This window comes from Hyla sarda, unplaced genomic scaffold (assembly GCF_029499605.1).
Source record: "Hyla sarda isolate aHylSar1 unplaced genomic scaffold, aHylSar1.hap1 scaffold_162, whole genome shotgun sequence".
In the NCBI taxonomy this organism is placed as follows: Eukaryota; Metazoa; Chordata; class Amphibia; order Anura; family Hylidae; genus Hyla; species Hyla sarda.
In genome coordinates, this window is record NW_026608257.1 from 373,383 (window position 1) to 388,978 (window position 15,596).

Below are 15,596 nucleotides of genomic sequence, written 5' to 3' on the forward strand. Positions count from 1 at the left end.
GTTCTGCTGTGTGTACTGGTGGTTGACTGCCCCCCAGCCCAGAGTGTGCATGGAAAATTGTCTGGCAGCCTCCCTGACAGCAAGCAGTGATAGTGCCCATGAAGGGCACCTTGTTGGGCCCGCCCCTTTCACGGTTATCGCTTCTTGGCCTTTTGGCTAAGATCAAGTGTAGTATCTGTTCTTATCAGTTTAATATCTGATACGTCCCCTATCTGGGGACCATATATTAAATGGATTTTTGAGAACGGGGGCCGATTTCGAAGCTTGCTTCCGTCGCCCTATGCATTGACCCGATATGGCAGTATCTTCGGGTACAGTGCACCACCCCCTTACAGGGTTAAAAAGAAAGATTCCTACTTTCATTGCTACCTGCTTGCTGGCTAGCCAGCTAGCCAGCCCTGTGGGCCTTGCTGCTGCTGCAGCCAAAAAACAAAAGGTGGTGCTGCTGCTGCTTCTGCTGCTTCTGCTTCTGCTTGTGTCTGGCCGCTGTTGGAGCGTCCAGGCACAGGACTTCTGCTGCTGCTGACTAAATGGCCTCCTTAATTGGATCATTTGAGTAGCCAGCACACCTGTGCAGGTAGGGCATGACATGATAGGCAGCTGCCTTGATAGCGGGTGGGTGCTGAATGTTCCTAATTGACAAAATAAGATTAATGCTTATGAAGAAATATAAAATCTCATCCCTTCCCCAATATCGCGCCACACCCCTACCCCTTAATTCCCTGGTTGAACTTGATGGACATATGTCTTTTTTCGACCGTACTAACTATGTAACTATGTAACATAACATGGGGGGGGGGGGGGTGTCTCCTGGCTGTTCACACAGGTGTGTCATTGCTGTACATTGACCATGCATTGCTTCTGTGGTATTGCAAAGGCAAAGACAAATGCTTCCAGCCATCCATTGCACTAATGGATTGGTCATCAGCTGGCTGTCTATGTCCCGCATCAATATAGACCAAAGTACAGAGGGTTAGGCTATGCTATTGTGCACCTACCTGATGCATCAGAAGGTGCGAGGCCCTTGCTAAATTCTGTGCACAGACTTTGAGATCTATACTTTAGACTGTATCTAAACCTGCTCCAACATGGACTGACATTCTGGCCTACTTTCAGCCGATGCGACTTGTCTGTCGCTGAACAGTCGCTTTTTATGTATTCAGCACCTATGTATAATGTTGTAAAAATGCTCTAGAAGCTAAAGTCGCAGAAATGTCACACATATTTGGCCTGCAACTTTCTGTGCGACAAATTCAGACAGGAAAAATCAGTATAAATCCTTAGAAAATTATCCCCCAGTGTCTCCATCTGCTGGCGGTATTGAATAAGCATTGCTGCACTGATGGGGTATGCATTAGACGAAAAAAAAGAAGAAAAAGAAGAATAATACGCCCAGAAAAGAGGCGAAAAGGAGAAAAACGTAAAAAAACGTGAAAAAAAAGTAAGAGGAAGAGAAGGGAAAAAAAGGTGGAAATGGGTTTAAAAGTGATTTCGGCGGAGAAATATATATATATATATATATATATATATACGCGCACACACACACATATATATAAACGTATTCTCCGTTGAGATATTGCAGCCGCTGCTGTGTCCAGGCCCAGGAGCCTTAGCACTGTGCTGTGATGTCACTCAATACCACTGACATCACTAGGTGTAAACAACATCTCTCCTTTGCTGTGTATGTGACTATGGAGCTGTTTGGTGATGTCGTCTATTATGGCCTTCATAGAAGCAACAGGAGATTGTTGCATCCATCTAGAACCCTCAGAACTACAGTGCTATGATGTCACTCACTTCCACAGGCCTTGCAGAGTGTAAACAACAACAACCCAGCTTTGTTGTGTATGTAACCATAGGGATTTGTGATGTCACCTAGAACCTTCACAGCAGCGACAGCTTTATGAGGAGCATCAGCACTGCTCTGCCTGAGCAGAACCATCACCGCCATAGGTTGTCAAATAACCCGGGTTTAACCCACACAGGTAAGTCCAATGGGGTGCAGGCATGTCCTCTATGCTTACAGCTTCCCGTGGGTGTTGGTTTGATACCGTTTGGGGACAGCCAAGGAGGCATCTGCAGGCAACAAAGGTAGGTGTGTGCTTGTGTGTGTGTTTCCTATGCAGATCCTAAGCCCAGTGTCACATGCAAGTAGGAGGAGTAAGAAGGGTTCCTGGCAAATCCGGGTTATGGATTGCATTTAAAAAGGCCCCGTGGGAGTGCAATGGGCCCCTGTCTTGCTGCTTAGCAATAATGGTATGGGTTTAGGTTCTGCTGTGTGTACTGGTGGTTGACTGCCCCCCAGCCCAGAGTGTGCATGGAAAATTGTCTGGCAGCCTCCCTGACAGCAAGCAGTGATAGTGCCCATGAAGGGCACCTTGTTGGGCCCGCCCCTTTCACGGTTATCGCTTCTCGGCCTTTTGGCTAAGATCAAGTGTAGTATCTGTTCTTATCAGTTTAATATCTGATACGTCCCCTATCTGGGGACCATATATTAAATGGATTTTTGAGAACGGGGGCCGATTTCGAAGCTTGCTTCCGTCGCCCTATGCATTGACCCGATATGGCAGTATCTTCGGGTACAGTGCACCACCCCCTTACAGGGTTAAAAAGAAAGATTCCTACTTTCATTGCTACCTGCTTGCTGGCTAGCCAGCTAGCCAGCCCTGTGGGCCTTGCTGCTGCTGCAGCCAAAAAACAAAAGGTGGTGCTGCTGCTGCTTCTGCTGCTTCTGCTTCTGCTTGTGTCTGGCCGCTGTTGGAGCGTCCAGGCACAGGACTTCTGCTGCTGCTGACTAAATGGCCTCCTTAATTGGATCATTTGAGTAGCCAGCACACCTGTGCAGGTAGGGCATGACATGATAGGCAGCTGCCTTGATAGCGGGTGGGTGCTGAATGTTCCTAATTGACAAAATAAGATTAATGCTTATGAAGAAATATAAAATCTCATCCCTTCCCCAATATCGCGCCACACCCCTACCCCTTAATTCCCTGGTTGAACTTGATGGACATATGTCTTTTTTCGACCGTACTAACTATGTAACTATGTAACATAACATGGGGGGGGGGGGTCTCCTGGCTGTTCACACAGGTGTGTCATTGCTGTACATTGACCATGCATTGCTTCTGTGGTATTGCAAAGGCAAAGACAAATGCTTCCAGCCATCCATTGCACTAATGGATTGGTCATCAGCTGGCTGTCTATGTCCCGCATCAATATAGACCAAAGTACAGAGGGTTAGGCTATGCTATTGTGCACCTACCTGATGCATCAGAAGGTGCGAGGCCCTTGCTAAATTCTGTGCACAGACTTTGAGATCTATACTTTAGACTGTATCTAAACCTGCTCCAACATGGACTGACATTCTGGCCTACTTTCAGCCGATGCGACTTGTCTGTCGCTGAACAGTCGCTTTTTATGTATTCAGCACCTATGTATAATGTTGTAAAAATGCTCTAGAAGCTAAAGTCGCAGAAATGTCACACATATTTGGCCTGCAACTTTCTGTGCGACAAATTCAGACAGGAAAAATCAGTATAAATCCTTAGAAAATTATCCCCCAGTGTCTCCATCTGCTGGCGGTATTGAATAAGCATTGCTGCACTGATGGGGTATGCATTAGACGAAAAAAAAGAAGAAAAAGAAGAATAATACGCCCAGAAAAGAGGCGAAAAGGAGAAAAACGTAAAAAAACGTGAAAAAAAAGTAAGAGGAAGAGAAGGGAAAAAAAGGTGGAAATGGGTTTAAAAGTGATTTCGGCGGAGAAATATATATATATATATATATATATATATATATATATATATATATATATACGCGCACACACACACATATATATAAACGTATTCTCCGTTGAGATATTGCAGCCGCTGCTGTGTCCAGGCCCAGGAGCCTTAGCACTGTGCTGTGATGTCACTCAATACCACTGACATCACTAGGTGTAAACAACATCTCTCCTTTGCTGTGTATGTGACTATGGAGCTGTTTGGTGATGTCGTCTATTATGGCCTTCATAGAAGCAACAGGAGATTGTTGCATCCATCTAGAACCCTCAGAACTACAGTGCTATGATGTCACTCACTTCCACAGGCCTTGCAGAGTGTAAACAACAACAACCCAGCTTTGTTGTGTATGTAACCATAGGGATTTGTGATGTCACCTAGAACCTTCACAGCAGCGACAGCTTTATGAGGAGCATCAGCACTGCTCTGCCTGAGCAGAACCATCACCGCCATAGGTTGTCAAATAACCCGGGTTTAACCCACACAGGTAAGTCCAATGGGGTGCAGGCATGTCCTCTATGCTTACAGCTTCCCGTGGGTGTTGGTTTGATACCGTTTGGGGACAGCCAAGGAGGCATCTGCAGGCAACAAAGGTAGGTGTGTGCTTGTGTGTGTGTTTCCTATGCAGATCCTAAGCCCAGTGTCACATGCAAGTAGGAGGAGTAAGAAGGGTTCCTGGCAAATCCGGGTTATGGATTGCATTTAAAAAGGCCCCGTGGGAGTGCAATGGGCCCCTGTCTTGCTGCTTAGCAATAATGGTATGGGTTTAGGTTCTGCTGTGTGTACTGGTGGTTGACTGCCCCCAGCCCAGAGTGTGCATGGAAAATTGTCTGGCAGCCTCCCTGACAGCAAGCAGTGATAGTGCCCATGAAGGGCACCTTGTTGGGCCCGCCCCTTTCACGGTTATCGCTTCTCGGCCTTTTGGCTAAGATCAAGTGTAGTATCTGTTCTTATCAGTTTAATATCTGATACGTCCCCTATCTGGGGACCATATATTAAATGGATTTTTGAGAACGGGGGCCGATTTCGAAGCTTGCTTCCGTCGCCCTATGCATTGACCCGATATGGCAGTATCTTCGGGTACAGTGCACCACCCCCTTACAGGGTTAAAAAGAAAGATTCCTACTTTCATTGCTACCTGCTTGCTGGCTAGCCAGCTAGCCAGCCCTGTGGGCCTTGCTGCTGCTGCAGCCAAAAAACAAAAGGTGGTGCTGCTGCTGCTTCTGCTGCTTCTGCTTCTGCTTGTGTCTGGCCGCTGTTGGAGCGTCCAGGCACAGGACTTCTGCTGCTGCTGACTAAATGGCCTCCTTAATTGGATCATTTGAGTAGCCAGCACACCTGTGCAGGTAGGGCATGACATGATAGGCAGCTGCCTTGATAGCGGGTGGGTGCTGAATGTTCCTAATTGACAAAATAAGATTAATGCTTATGAAGAAATATAAAATCTCATCCCTTCCCCAATATCGCGCCACACCCCTACCCCTTAATTCCCTGGTTGAACTTGATGGACATATGTCTTTTTTCGACCGTACTAACTATGTAACTATGTAACATAACATGGGGGGGGGGGGGGGTCTCCTGGCTGTTCACACAGGTGTGTCATTGCTGTACATTGACCATGCATTGCTTCTGTGGTATTGCAAAGGCAAAGACAAATGCTTCCAGCCATCCATTGCACTAATGGATTGGTCATCAGCTGGCTGTCTATGTCCCGCATCAATATAGACCAAAGTACAGAGGGTTAGGCTATGCTATTGTGCACCTACCTGATGCATCAGAAGGTGCGAGGCCCTTGCTAAATTCTGTGCACAGACTTTGAGATCTATACTTTAGACTGTATCTAAACCTGCTCCAACATGGACTGACATTCTGGCCTACTTTCAGCCGATGCGACTTGTCTGTCGCTGAACAGTCGCTTTTTATGTATTCAGCACCTATGTATAATGTTGTAAAAATGCTCTAGAAGCTAAAGTCGCAGAAATGTCACACATATTTGGCCTGCAACTTTCTGTGCGACAAATTCAGACAGGAAAAATCAGTATAAATCCTTAGAAAATTATCCCCCAGTGTCTCCATCTGCTGGCGGTATTGAATAAGCATTGCTGCACTGATGGGGTATGCATTAGACGAAAAAAAAGAAGAAAAAGAAGAATAATACGCCCAGAAAAGAGGCGAAAAGGAGAAAAACGTAAAAAAACGTGAAAAAAAAGTAAGAGGAAGAGAAGGGAAAAAAAGGTGGAAATGGGTTTAAAAGTGATTTCGGCGGAGAAATATATATATATATATATATATATATATATATATACGCGCACACACACACATATATATAAACGTATTCTCCATTGAGATATTGCAGCCGCTGCTGTGTCCAGGCCCAGGAGCCTTAGCACTGTGCTGTGATGTCACTCAATACCACTGACATCACTAGGTGTAAACAACATCTCTCCTTTGCTGTGTATGTGACTATGGAGCTGTTTGGTGATGTCGTCTATTATGGCCTTCATAGAAGCAACAGGAGATTGTTGCATCCATCTAGAACCCTCAGAACTACAGTGCTATGATGTCACTCACTTCCACAGGCCTTGCAGAGTGTAAACAACAACAACCCAGCTTTGTTGTGTATGTAACCATAGGGATTTGTGATGTCACCTAGAACCTTCACAGCAGCGACAGCTTTATGAGGAGCATCAGCACTGCTCTGCCTGAGCAGAACCATCACCGCCATAGGTTGTCAAATAACCCGGGTTTAACCCACACAGGTAAGTCCAATGGGGTGCAGGCATGTCCTCTATGCTTACAGCTTCCCGTGGGTGTTGGTTTGATACCGTTTGGGGACAGCCAAGGAGGCATCTGCAGGCAACAAAGGTAGGTGTGTGCTTGTGTGTGTGTTTCCTATGCAGATCCTAAGCCCAGTGTCACATGCAAGTAGGAGGAGTAAGAAGGGTTCCTGGCAAATCCGGGTTATGGATTGCATTTAAAAAGGCCCCGTGGGAGTGCAATGGGCCCCTGTCTTGCTGCTTAGCAATAATGGTATGGGTTTAGGTTCTGCTGTGTGTACTGGTGGTTGACTGCCCCCCAGCCCAGAGTGTGCATGGAAAATTGTCTGGCAGCCTCCCTGACAGCAAGCAGTGATAGTGCCCATGAAGGGCACCTTGTTGGGCCCGCCCCTTTCACGGTTATCGCTTCTCGGCCTTTTGGCTAAGATCAAGTGTAGTATCTGTTCTTATCAGTTTAATATCTGATACGTCCCCTATCTGGGGACCATATATTAAATGGATTTTTGAGAACGGGGGCCGATTTCGAAGCTTGCTTCCGTCGCCCTATGCATTGACCCGATATGGCAGTATCTTCGGGTACAGTGCACCACCCCCTTACAGGGTTAAAAAGAAAGATTCCTACTTTCATTGCTACCTGCTTGCTGGCTAGCCAGCTAGCCAGCCCTGTGGGCCTTGCTGCTGCTGCAGCCAAAAAACAAAAGGTGGTGCTGCTTCTGCTGCTTCTGCTTCTGCTTGTGTCTGGCCGCTGTTGGAGCGTCCAGGCACAGGACTTCTGCTGCTGCTGACTAAATGGCCTCCTTAATTGGATCATTTGAGTAGCCAGCACACCTGTGCAGGTAGGGCATGACATGATAGGCAGCTGCCTTGATAGCGGGTGGGTGCTGAATGTTCCTAATTGACAAAATAAGATTAATGCTTATGAAGAAATATAAAATCTCATCCCTTCCCCAATATCGCGCCACACCCCTACCCCTTAATTCCCTGGTTGAACTTGATGGACATATGTCTTTTTTCGACCGTACTAACTATGTAACTATGTAACATAACATGGGGGGGGGGGGGGGGTGTCTCCTGGCTGTTCACACAGGTGTGTCATTGCTGTACATTGACCATGCATTGCTTCTGTGGTATTGCAAAGGCAAAGACAAATGCTTCCAGCCATCCATTGCACTAATGGATTGGTCATCAGCTGGCTGTCTATGTCCCGCATCAATATAGACCAAAGTACAGAGGGTTAGGCTATGCTATTGTGCACCTACCTGATGCATCAGAAGGTGCGAGGCCCTTGCTAAATTCTGTGCACAGACTTTGAGATCTATACTTTAGACTGTATCTAAACCTGCTCCAACATGGACTGACATTCTGGCCTACTTTCAGCCGATGCGACTTGTCTGTCGCTGAACAGTCGCTTTTTATGTATTCAGCACCTATGTATAATGTTGTAAAAATGCTCTAGAAGCTAAAGTCGCAGAAATGTCACACATATTTGGCCTGCAACTTTCTGTGCGACAAATTCAGACAGGAAAAATCAGTATAAATCCTTAGAAAATTATCCCCCAGTGTCTCCATCTGCTGGCGGTATTGAATAAGCATTGCTGCACTGATGGGGTATGCATTAGACGAAAAAAAAGAAGAAAAAGAAGAATAATACGCCCAGAAAAGAGGCGAAAAGGAGAAAAACGTAAAAAAACGTGAAAAAAAAGTAAGAGGAAGAGAAGGGAAAAAAAGGTGGAAATGGGTTTAAAAGTGATTTCGGCGGAGAAATATATATATATATATATATATATATATATATATATACGCGCACACACACACATATATATAAACGTATTCTCCGTTGAGATATTGCAGCCGCTGCTGTGTCCAGGCCCAGGAGCCTTAGCACTGTGCTGTGATGTCACTCAATACCACTGACATCACTAGGTGTAAACAACATCTCTCCTTTGCTGTGTATGTGACTATGGAGCTGTTTGGTGATGTCGTCTATTATGGCCTTCATAGAAGCAACAGGAGATTGTTGCATCCATCTAGAACCCTCAGAACTACAGTGCTATGATGTCACTCACTTCCACAGGCCTTGCAGAGTGTAAACAACAACAACCCAGCTTTGTTGTGTATGTAACCATAGGGATTTGTGATGTCACCTAGAACCTTCACAGCAGCGACAGCTTTATGAGGAGCATCAGCACTGCTCTGCCTGAGCAGAACCATCACCGCCATAGGTTGTCAAATAACCCGGGTTTAACCCACACAGGTAAGTCCAATGGGGTGCAGGCATGTCCTCTATGCTTACAGCTTCCCGTGGGTGTTGGTTTGATACCGTTTGGGGACAGCCAAGGAGGCATCTGCAGGCAACAAAGGTAGGTGTGTGCTTGTGTGTGTGTTTCCTATGCAGATCCTAAGCCCAGTGTCACATGCAAGTAGGAGGAGTAAGAAGGGTTCCTGGCAAATCCGGGTTATGGATTGCATTTAAAAAGGCCCCGTGGGAGTGCAATGGGCCCCTGTCTTGCTGCTTAGCAATAATGGTATGGGTTTAGGTTCTGCTGTGTGTACTGGTGGTTGACTGCCCCCCAGCCCAGAGTGTGCATGGAAAATTGTCTGGCAGCCTCCCTGACAGCAAGCAGTGATAGTGCCTATGAAGGGCACCTTGTTGGGCCCGCCCCTTTCACGGTTATCGCTTCTCGGCCTTTTGGCTAAGGTATAGGGATATACCTTGGCTGATCCGGTTCCTGCTTTTGTGGGTGCTCTGAGACCCCCCTCCTCGGCCCTGGGACATCGCCCTTCGTTGGGCTTAAGTCCCTTGCTGCTATTGGGGAGGGGGCCCACCTCAGTGTAGAGTTGCGATCCCCCTTTGCCTTAGGGACCTAGTGTCTCTTTGGTGCGCTTGATTGTGAGCATGGCGTCAGCCAGTGACGGAGATCCAGGCATGGTACCATCTTATGCCAAGCTCAAGAACTCAGTACGTATATCGTACTTGGAGGACCAGAGAAAGAACCGGGACCTGAAGTACATCGTGGAGCAAGTTCTGCTGGGCGTCTTTGGATTAAGGAAGCATGAGATATTATCCATCCAAGATTATCCGAAAAGAGGAGTATACGATGTTACTTTTACGGAAGGAGGTATTTACAAGGACTTTGTTATACAGATGAAGAAGGTAAGCGGAGATGCCCGCTTGAGTGGAATAAGAATTGTTGAGCACTTTCCCGATGAACTTATGCTTTTAGTTATAAAAATGTACTCTCCATACGTTAAAGAAGATGAAATTGTTGTGTTTTTAAGGAATTTTTGTAAAAAAATTATAAATAGAGGGAAAGTGATGAATGAGTGTGGAATATGGTCCTCTAAGTGGAAGTTTCTGGTTGAGTTCAAAGAAGATCTATTACTCCCAGGACGAAAGGTTATGCCTCCAGCTCGGTTCAAGTTAGGAAATGTAAATGGTGACGTGTTTTTCCCAGGAATGCCCAATTTCTGCAGAGCTTGTAGAAGATATGGACATGATAAAAACGTATGTGAGAGTACATGTACAAATTGTGGCAGCACTGAGCACTCCTCCAGAGAATGCACAAAAGAAAAGAAATGCAGTTTATGTTACAGAGTTGACCATTTGTATGCTTCTTGTCCTCACAGAAACAAAGAGAAACAACAGAGAAGCCAGCCAGACCCCCGTCATATGAACAGAGAAGACAGCAAACCAGAAGAAAACCCAACTGATCAACATGGTGAGTCTGCTACCTCTGATGAAGATGGATATGAGAAACCCTCCAGCATGAAGGTAAGAAGAAAGGAGAAGAAAGCATGGCAGACAGGAGCTCCTCTCTCGCAGCAGAGGGGTAGTAACCTGGATGAAGCTGTCAGCAAGCCTCAGAGTGCCCCCCTGAGGAAGCCAGAAAATGTTGGGGCTAAGAGAAGAAAGACCGGAACAGGAAGAGAAGAGGCGTTTGTGGAAGAAGAGGGGGGGGTAGGGATGCCATCAGGTGTTCCAGCCCCCTCCCCAAGTGAAACAGGCAACTCGTCCATGGTTCCCGACACGGTGGAAGTCGTTGTGCCCGACCAGCTGCCCGGGGTGGCTCCGACAGGTCATCCCGGGGAGGAGATGGACACTGGGCAAGGTGACGGAGACGGGACAACCCCTGTTCCGGCGAAGAGGAATCCTCTCCTTAGTCCCCTACCGGAGGATCTTCAGGAGGAGGTAATGGAGGAGTCAGACGGTAGCAGCTCACCGGAATCTCTGGTGACAGTGAGATCAGAAGGGGGAAATGATAGTTTTGGGGGTCTGGCTGATGAGGATGAGATAGAATGTGCACAAAGATATTGAAAGTGGTCTCTCTGTAACCTTTAATGATGGCGCTCCATGGACTCTCCCTCAATGTGAGGGGCCTTAAGACACACGCAAGAAGAACTGCTATTTTTAATTTTTTATCCTTTTTGTCTGCATCAGTTTTCTTCTTACAGGAATGTGGCATCCCTCACCAAGCATCATACAAGAAATATGAAGAAGACTGGAAGCATGGCCCCTCAGTGTGGTCAGGGTCCAACGCATCTAAATCTGGAGGAGTTGCTATACTTTTTAAGGGTAATGTTAATATAATTTTTAAGCAAGAGATTTTACCAGGAAGGATTTTATTAGTTAAAGCTTTTATAAATGGTTTTACATGGCAGTTTTTAAACTTTTATGGTTCACCTGATAAAAAAGAAAGAGAAGAGATGTTAGAGATTTTACCTCTTTTTATTAATGATTCTTATCCTTTGATTTTAGCTGGGGATTTTAATTGTGTTTTAAGAGGTGAGAAAAGATATTCTCGAGCTACTAGTAGAAATTATGATAAGACATCTAACATTTTAAAAAATATTACTTTAGATTTTAGGCTTATAGATGTTTTTAAAAAATGTAATCCAAATTTACCTGATACTGAAGGCATTACATGGAGTAATGTGAATTGTAGCTCGAGGATTGATTTTATCTTCTCTTCTCAAAATGTTTTACCTGCCAAATGTGAGCTTTTAACTAATATATTTTCTGATCATAAATGTCTTCTATTTGTTTTAAATCCTGTTCCTGGTTTTAAGAGGGGTATTGGTTCATGGAAATTGAACATATCTCTTTTAGAAGATAAAATAATCTTAACAGAATACGCCAATTTTTATAATAAATGTAAAAATAATAGAGACCCAAATATAGATATAAAAGTATGGTGGGAAAATATGAAGAAAAAAACTAAAGATTTTTTTATAAAACAAGGTATCCAAAAAGCTAAAGATAAAAGACATTGTTATGATATTTTAAATACACATCTTCAAACTCTTTTTAAATTGCACAATATAGGGATAGATGTAAAAGATGATATTGTTAACATTAAAAAAGAAATAAAAACATTTTTAAATGAAAAAGGTAAAGAGATCATTTTTAAAGCTAAAATCAAACATATTGAAAATAACGAAAAATGTACAAGATATTTTTTTAAAAAATCTAATCAAAAAAGAGTCCATATCGAAAAACTAGAAGGAGAAGTGGAGATGAATAAAATTTTATTTAAAGTACAATGTTATTATAGGGAACTTTTTAATGAGAAAAAAATAGATGCTAATTTCATGAACGATGCCTTAAACAAAATAGAACGTGTTTTAGAGAATAATTCTCAATCCTTTCTTTTACAGTCTATCCCAGAGAAGGAAATATTGGATACCATAAACAGTTTTAATTTGGGTAAAGTACCAGGGTCTGATGGCCTGCCAATCGAATTTTATAAGGTTTTTTATGAGGTTTTAAAAGATGATCTTTTATCTCTTTTTACAGATGTTTTTAATACCAAGATTTTACCACAGTCATGGAAAATGGGTGAGGTTTCTCTGCTCTTTAAAAAAGGTGATAAAGAGGATATTAGGAATTGGAGACCAATAACCCTTTTAAACGCTGATTATAAAATAATGGCTAAAATATGTGCAAACAGACTAAAAAATGTTATAGATAAATTAATACATAATAATCAAGTGTGTGGTATACCGGGTAGAAACATGTGGGAAAATTTAAACCTCATAAAAGATATAATAGAAGATGCTAAAATAAGGAAAAGTAATTTAGCAATTTTAACAATAGACTTTGAAAAAGCATTTGACAGAGTCTCGCACTGTTTTTTATTTAATGTTTTAAATAAAATGGGCATACCAGAAGGTTTTTTAACGTCACTCAAAGCCTTTTATAATGACTGTTTTAGCAAAATTTTAATTAATGGTTTTAAGACTGAAATGGTTCCTTTAAAATCTGGTGTGAAGCAGGGTTGCCCCCTATCACCCCTTTTATTTATTTGTGCACTAGAGCCACTTTTATGTGTCATAAGAGGTGATAAACAGATCCGTGGGATAAGGCTCCCCGGAGGAAATGGTCTTGAAGCTAAAGTAGTCAGTTATATGGATGATGTAGCAGTGACATGTCAAGATAGCCTGGCACTTAAAAAAACTTTAACACAAATTAACTATTTCTGTTGTGCTTCTGGTTTTAAAGTGAATTTTAACAAGTGCGAGATTTTAAAAGTCGGCAAGCTGGATACAAGAGACATAAAGGTACCGGTAGTAGAAAAAGTAAAAATTTTAGGTGTGTATTTTAATGAATTAAATAATGGAAACGAAAGCTGGGAGCTAACAATGCAAAAGGTGAACCAAAAATTATGTGTATGGAGACTAAGAGACCTTACAATGGAAGGAAAAGTGCTGATTTTAAAGATGGTGATTTTACCTTTGCTTTTATATTTAAGTTTAGTGTTCCCACCTAACACACATATAATACGTAAAGTCTCAAAAGTCTGTTACACCTTTTTTTGGAATTCCAAATATGAGAAGTTAAAAAGAGAAATTGTATCTAAACCTAAAGAGAAAGGGGGGAAAAGTTTTACTGATTTTACTGCGTTCCTTTATACAAAATTCTTTTCATTGTGTCTTAAGAATGTTTTTAAAGACAACTATTGGTCGTTCTTTTTGCGCTATAATGTTGGTAATCTCATGAGACACCATGGTTGGTTTGAAACAGATCTTAAACACCCTTATGCTTTTAACCTCCCTATTACTTATTGTATTTTAGAAAAGATTGTTTCTCTTTTTAAACTGTTTGATTTTAGTAAAGATATTCTAATCGATGGGAAAAAACTTACGAGAGTCATTTTAAACAATATTAACATGTGCCAAGTTGGAAATTTTAATGATGATAAATGTAAAGAAATCTGGAGAATTGTGAACTCATTTTATCTTTTTAACTCACAGAAGGACTTATCCTGGAGCTGCATCCACAGTTGCCTTCCGTGCCGGGCTTTCCAACACCGTAGAGGATTTGCAAGCACAGCAAAGTGTCCAAGAGAGGGATGCCACGAAGAGGAGACTGTTTTACATCTTTTATGGACATGTGATTTTTCTAGAAGGATATGGACTAAAATGCTGCCACTTTTAAACAAAATTGCTGCTATAAAAGACTTGGACTATAATATGGTTTTATATGGGTGTTTGGATTGTCCCGGCGAACAAGAGAAACGGAAGGCATGGCAAATAATAAACTGTGTGAAGGCAGCTCTGTGGAAAAATAGGAATATTTTATTATTTAAAAAGGACATTTTATCTTTCGATGATGTTATTGGAATGATATTAAGTGAAATGTACATCTATCTTTTAATCGATAAACAAAGTGATGAGTTTGCATTCTTAAAATGGCATTTTACCGACTGGCATATGTGAAATTGTAAAATTGTAAGTTTTTTATGTTCCCCTGGTTTTAATGCTATGTAACTATGTAACTATGTTAAAACTTGAAACTTAAATAAAATAGGTGTGTACCTGTGAAGGTGCAGCCAAGTTAAAATCTGTTCTTATCAGTTTAATATCTGATACGTCCCCTATCTGGGGACCATATATTAAATGGATTTTTGAGAACGGGGGCCGATTTCGAAGCTTGCTTCCGTCGCCCTATGCATTGACCCGATATGGCAGTATCTTCGGGTACAGTGCACCACCCCCTTACAGGGTTAAAAAGAAAGATTCCTACTTTCATTGCTACCTGCTTGCTGGCTAGCCAGCTAGCCAGCCCTGTGGGCCTTGCTGCTGCTGCAGCCAAAAAACAAAAGGTGGTGCTGCTGCTGCTTCTGCTGCTTCTGCTTCTGCTTGTGTCTGGCCGCTGTTGGAGCGTCCAGGCACAGGACTTCTGCTGCTGCTGACTAAATGGCCTCCTTAATTGGATCATTTGAGTAGCCAGCACACCTGTGCAGGTAGGGCATGACATGATAGGCAGCTGCCTTGATAGCGGGTGGGTGCTGAATGTTCCTAATTGACAAAATAAGATTAATGCTTATGAAGAAATATAAAATCTCATCCCTTCCCCAATATCGCGCCACACCCCTACCCCTTAATTCCCTGGTTGAACTTGATGGACATATGTCTTTTTTCGACCGTACTAACTATGTAACTACTAACTATGTAACTATGTAACATAACATGGGGGGGGGGGGGGGGGTCTCCTGGCTGTTCACACAGGTGTGTCATTGCTGTACATTGACCATGCATTGCTTCTGTGGTATTGCAAAGGCAAAGACAAATGCTTCCAGCCATCCATTGCACTAATGGATTGGTCATCAGCTGGCTGTCTATGTCCCGCATCAATATAGACCAAAGTACAGAGGGTTAGGCTATGCTATTGTGCACCTACCTGATGCATCAGAAGGTGCGAGGCCCTTGCTAAATTCTGTGCACAGACTTTGAGATCTATGCTTTAGACTGTATCTAAACCTGCTCCAACATGGACTGACATTCTGGCCTACTTTCAGCCGATGCGACTTGTCTGTCGCTGAACAGTCGCTTTTTATGTATTCAGCACCTATGTATAATGTTGTAAAAATGCTCTAGAAGCTAAAGTCGCAGAAATGTCACACATATTTGGCCTGCAACTTTCTGTGCGACAAATTCAGACAGGAAAAATCAGTATAAATCCTTAGAAAATTATCCCCCAGTGTCTCCATCTGCTGGCGGTATTGAATAAGCATTGCTGCACTGATGGGGTATGCAT

At 43.1% G+C, this 15,596-nt stretch overlaps 1 protein-coding gene and 5 non-coding genes across 8 annotated transcripts; all 6 read left to right on the forward strand.

Annotated features, from left to right (window-relative positions):
- The first annotated feature begins 136 nt into the window (after positions 1–136).
- LOC130311136 (U2 spliceosomal RNA) lies at positions 137–327 on the forward strand. Its single transcript, XR_008859575.1, has one exon. It is a non-coding gene; the product is annotated as a U2 spliceosomal RNA (small nuclear RNA).
- Positions 328–2,404: 2,077 nt separating this feature from the next.
- Positions 2,405–2,595, forward strand: LOC130311093 (U2 spliceosomal RNA). Its single transcript, XR_008859533.1, has one exon. It is a non-coding gene; the product is annotated as a U2 spliceosomal RNA (small nuclear RNA).
- A 2,092-nt stretch (positions 2,596–4,687) lies between these two features.
- LOC130311094 (U2 spliceosomal RNA) lies at positions 4,688–4,878 on the forward strand. The gene has a single exon (XR_008859534.1). It is a non-coding gene; the product is annotated as a U2 spliceosomal RNA (small nuclear RNA).
- Positions 4,879–6,960: 2,082 nt separating this feature from the next.
- Positions 6,961–7,151, forward strand: LOC130311095 (U2 spliceosomal RNA). Its single transcript, XR_008859535.1, has one exon. It is a non-coding gene; the product is annotated as a U2 spliceosomal RNA (small nuclear RNA).
- A 2,107-nt stretch (positions 7,152–9,258) lies between these two features.
- LOC130311038 (uncharacterized) lies at positions 9,259–14,022 on the forward strand. Of its 3 annotated transcripts, XM_056552457.1 has the most exons (6): positions 9,259–10,748; positions 10,998–11,132; positions 12,215–12,263; positions 12,354–12,395; positions 13,059–13,148; positions 13,811–14,022. In XM_056552457.1, exons 1-6 carry the CDS (start codon positions 9,456–9,458, stop codon positions 13,870–13,872), a joined length of 1,671 nt encoding a protein of 556 aa, XP_056408432.1. In that variant the 5' UTR covers positions 9,259–9,455; the 3' UTR covers positions 13,873–14,022. The 3 variants fall into 3 exon arrangements, 1 of the variants encoding a protein (XP_056408432.1); XR_008859479.1 differs by lacking the exons at positions 12,215–12,263; positions 12,354–12,395 and having other exon boundaries at positions 13,059–13,117; positions 13,811–13,872; XR_008859478.1 differs by lacking the exons at positions 12,215–12,263; positions 12,354–12,395 and having other exon boundaries at positions 13,811–13,850.
- A 340-nt stretch (positions 14,023–14,362) lies between these two features.
- Positions 14,363–14,552, forward strand: LOC130311164 (U2 spliceosomal RNA). Its single transcript, XR_008859602.1, has one exon. It is a non-coding gene; the product is annotated as a U2 spliceosomal RNA (small nuclear RNA).
- Positions 14,553–15,596: the final 1,044 nt, after the last annotated feature.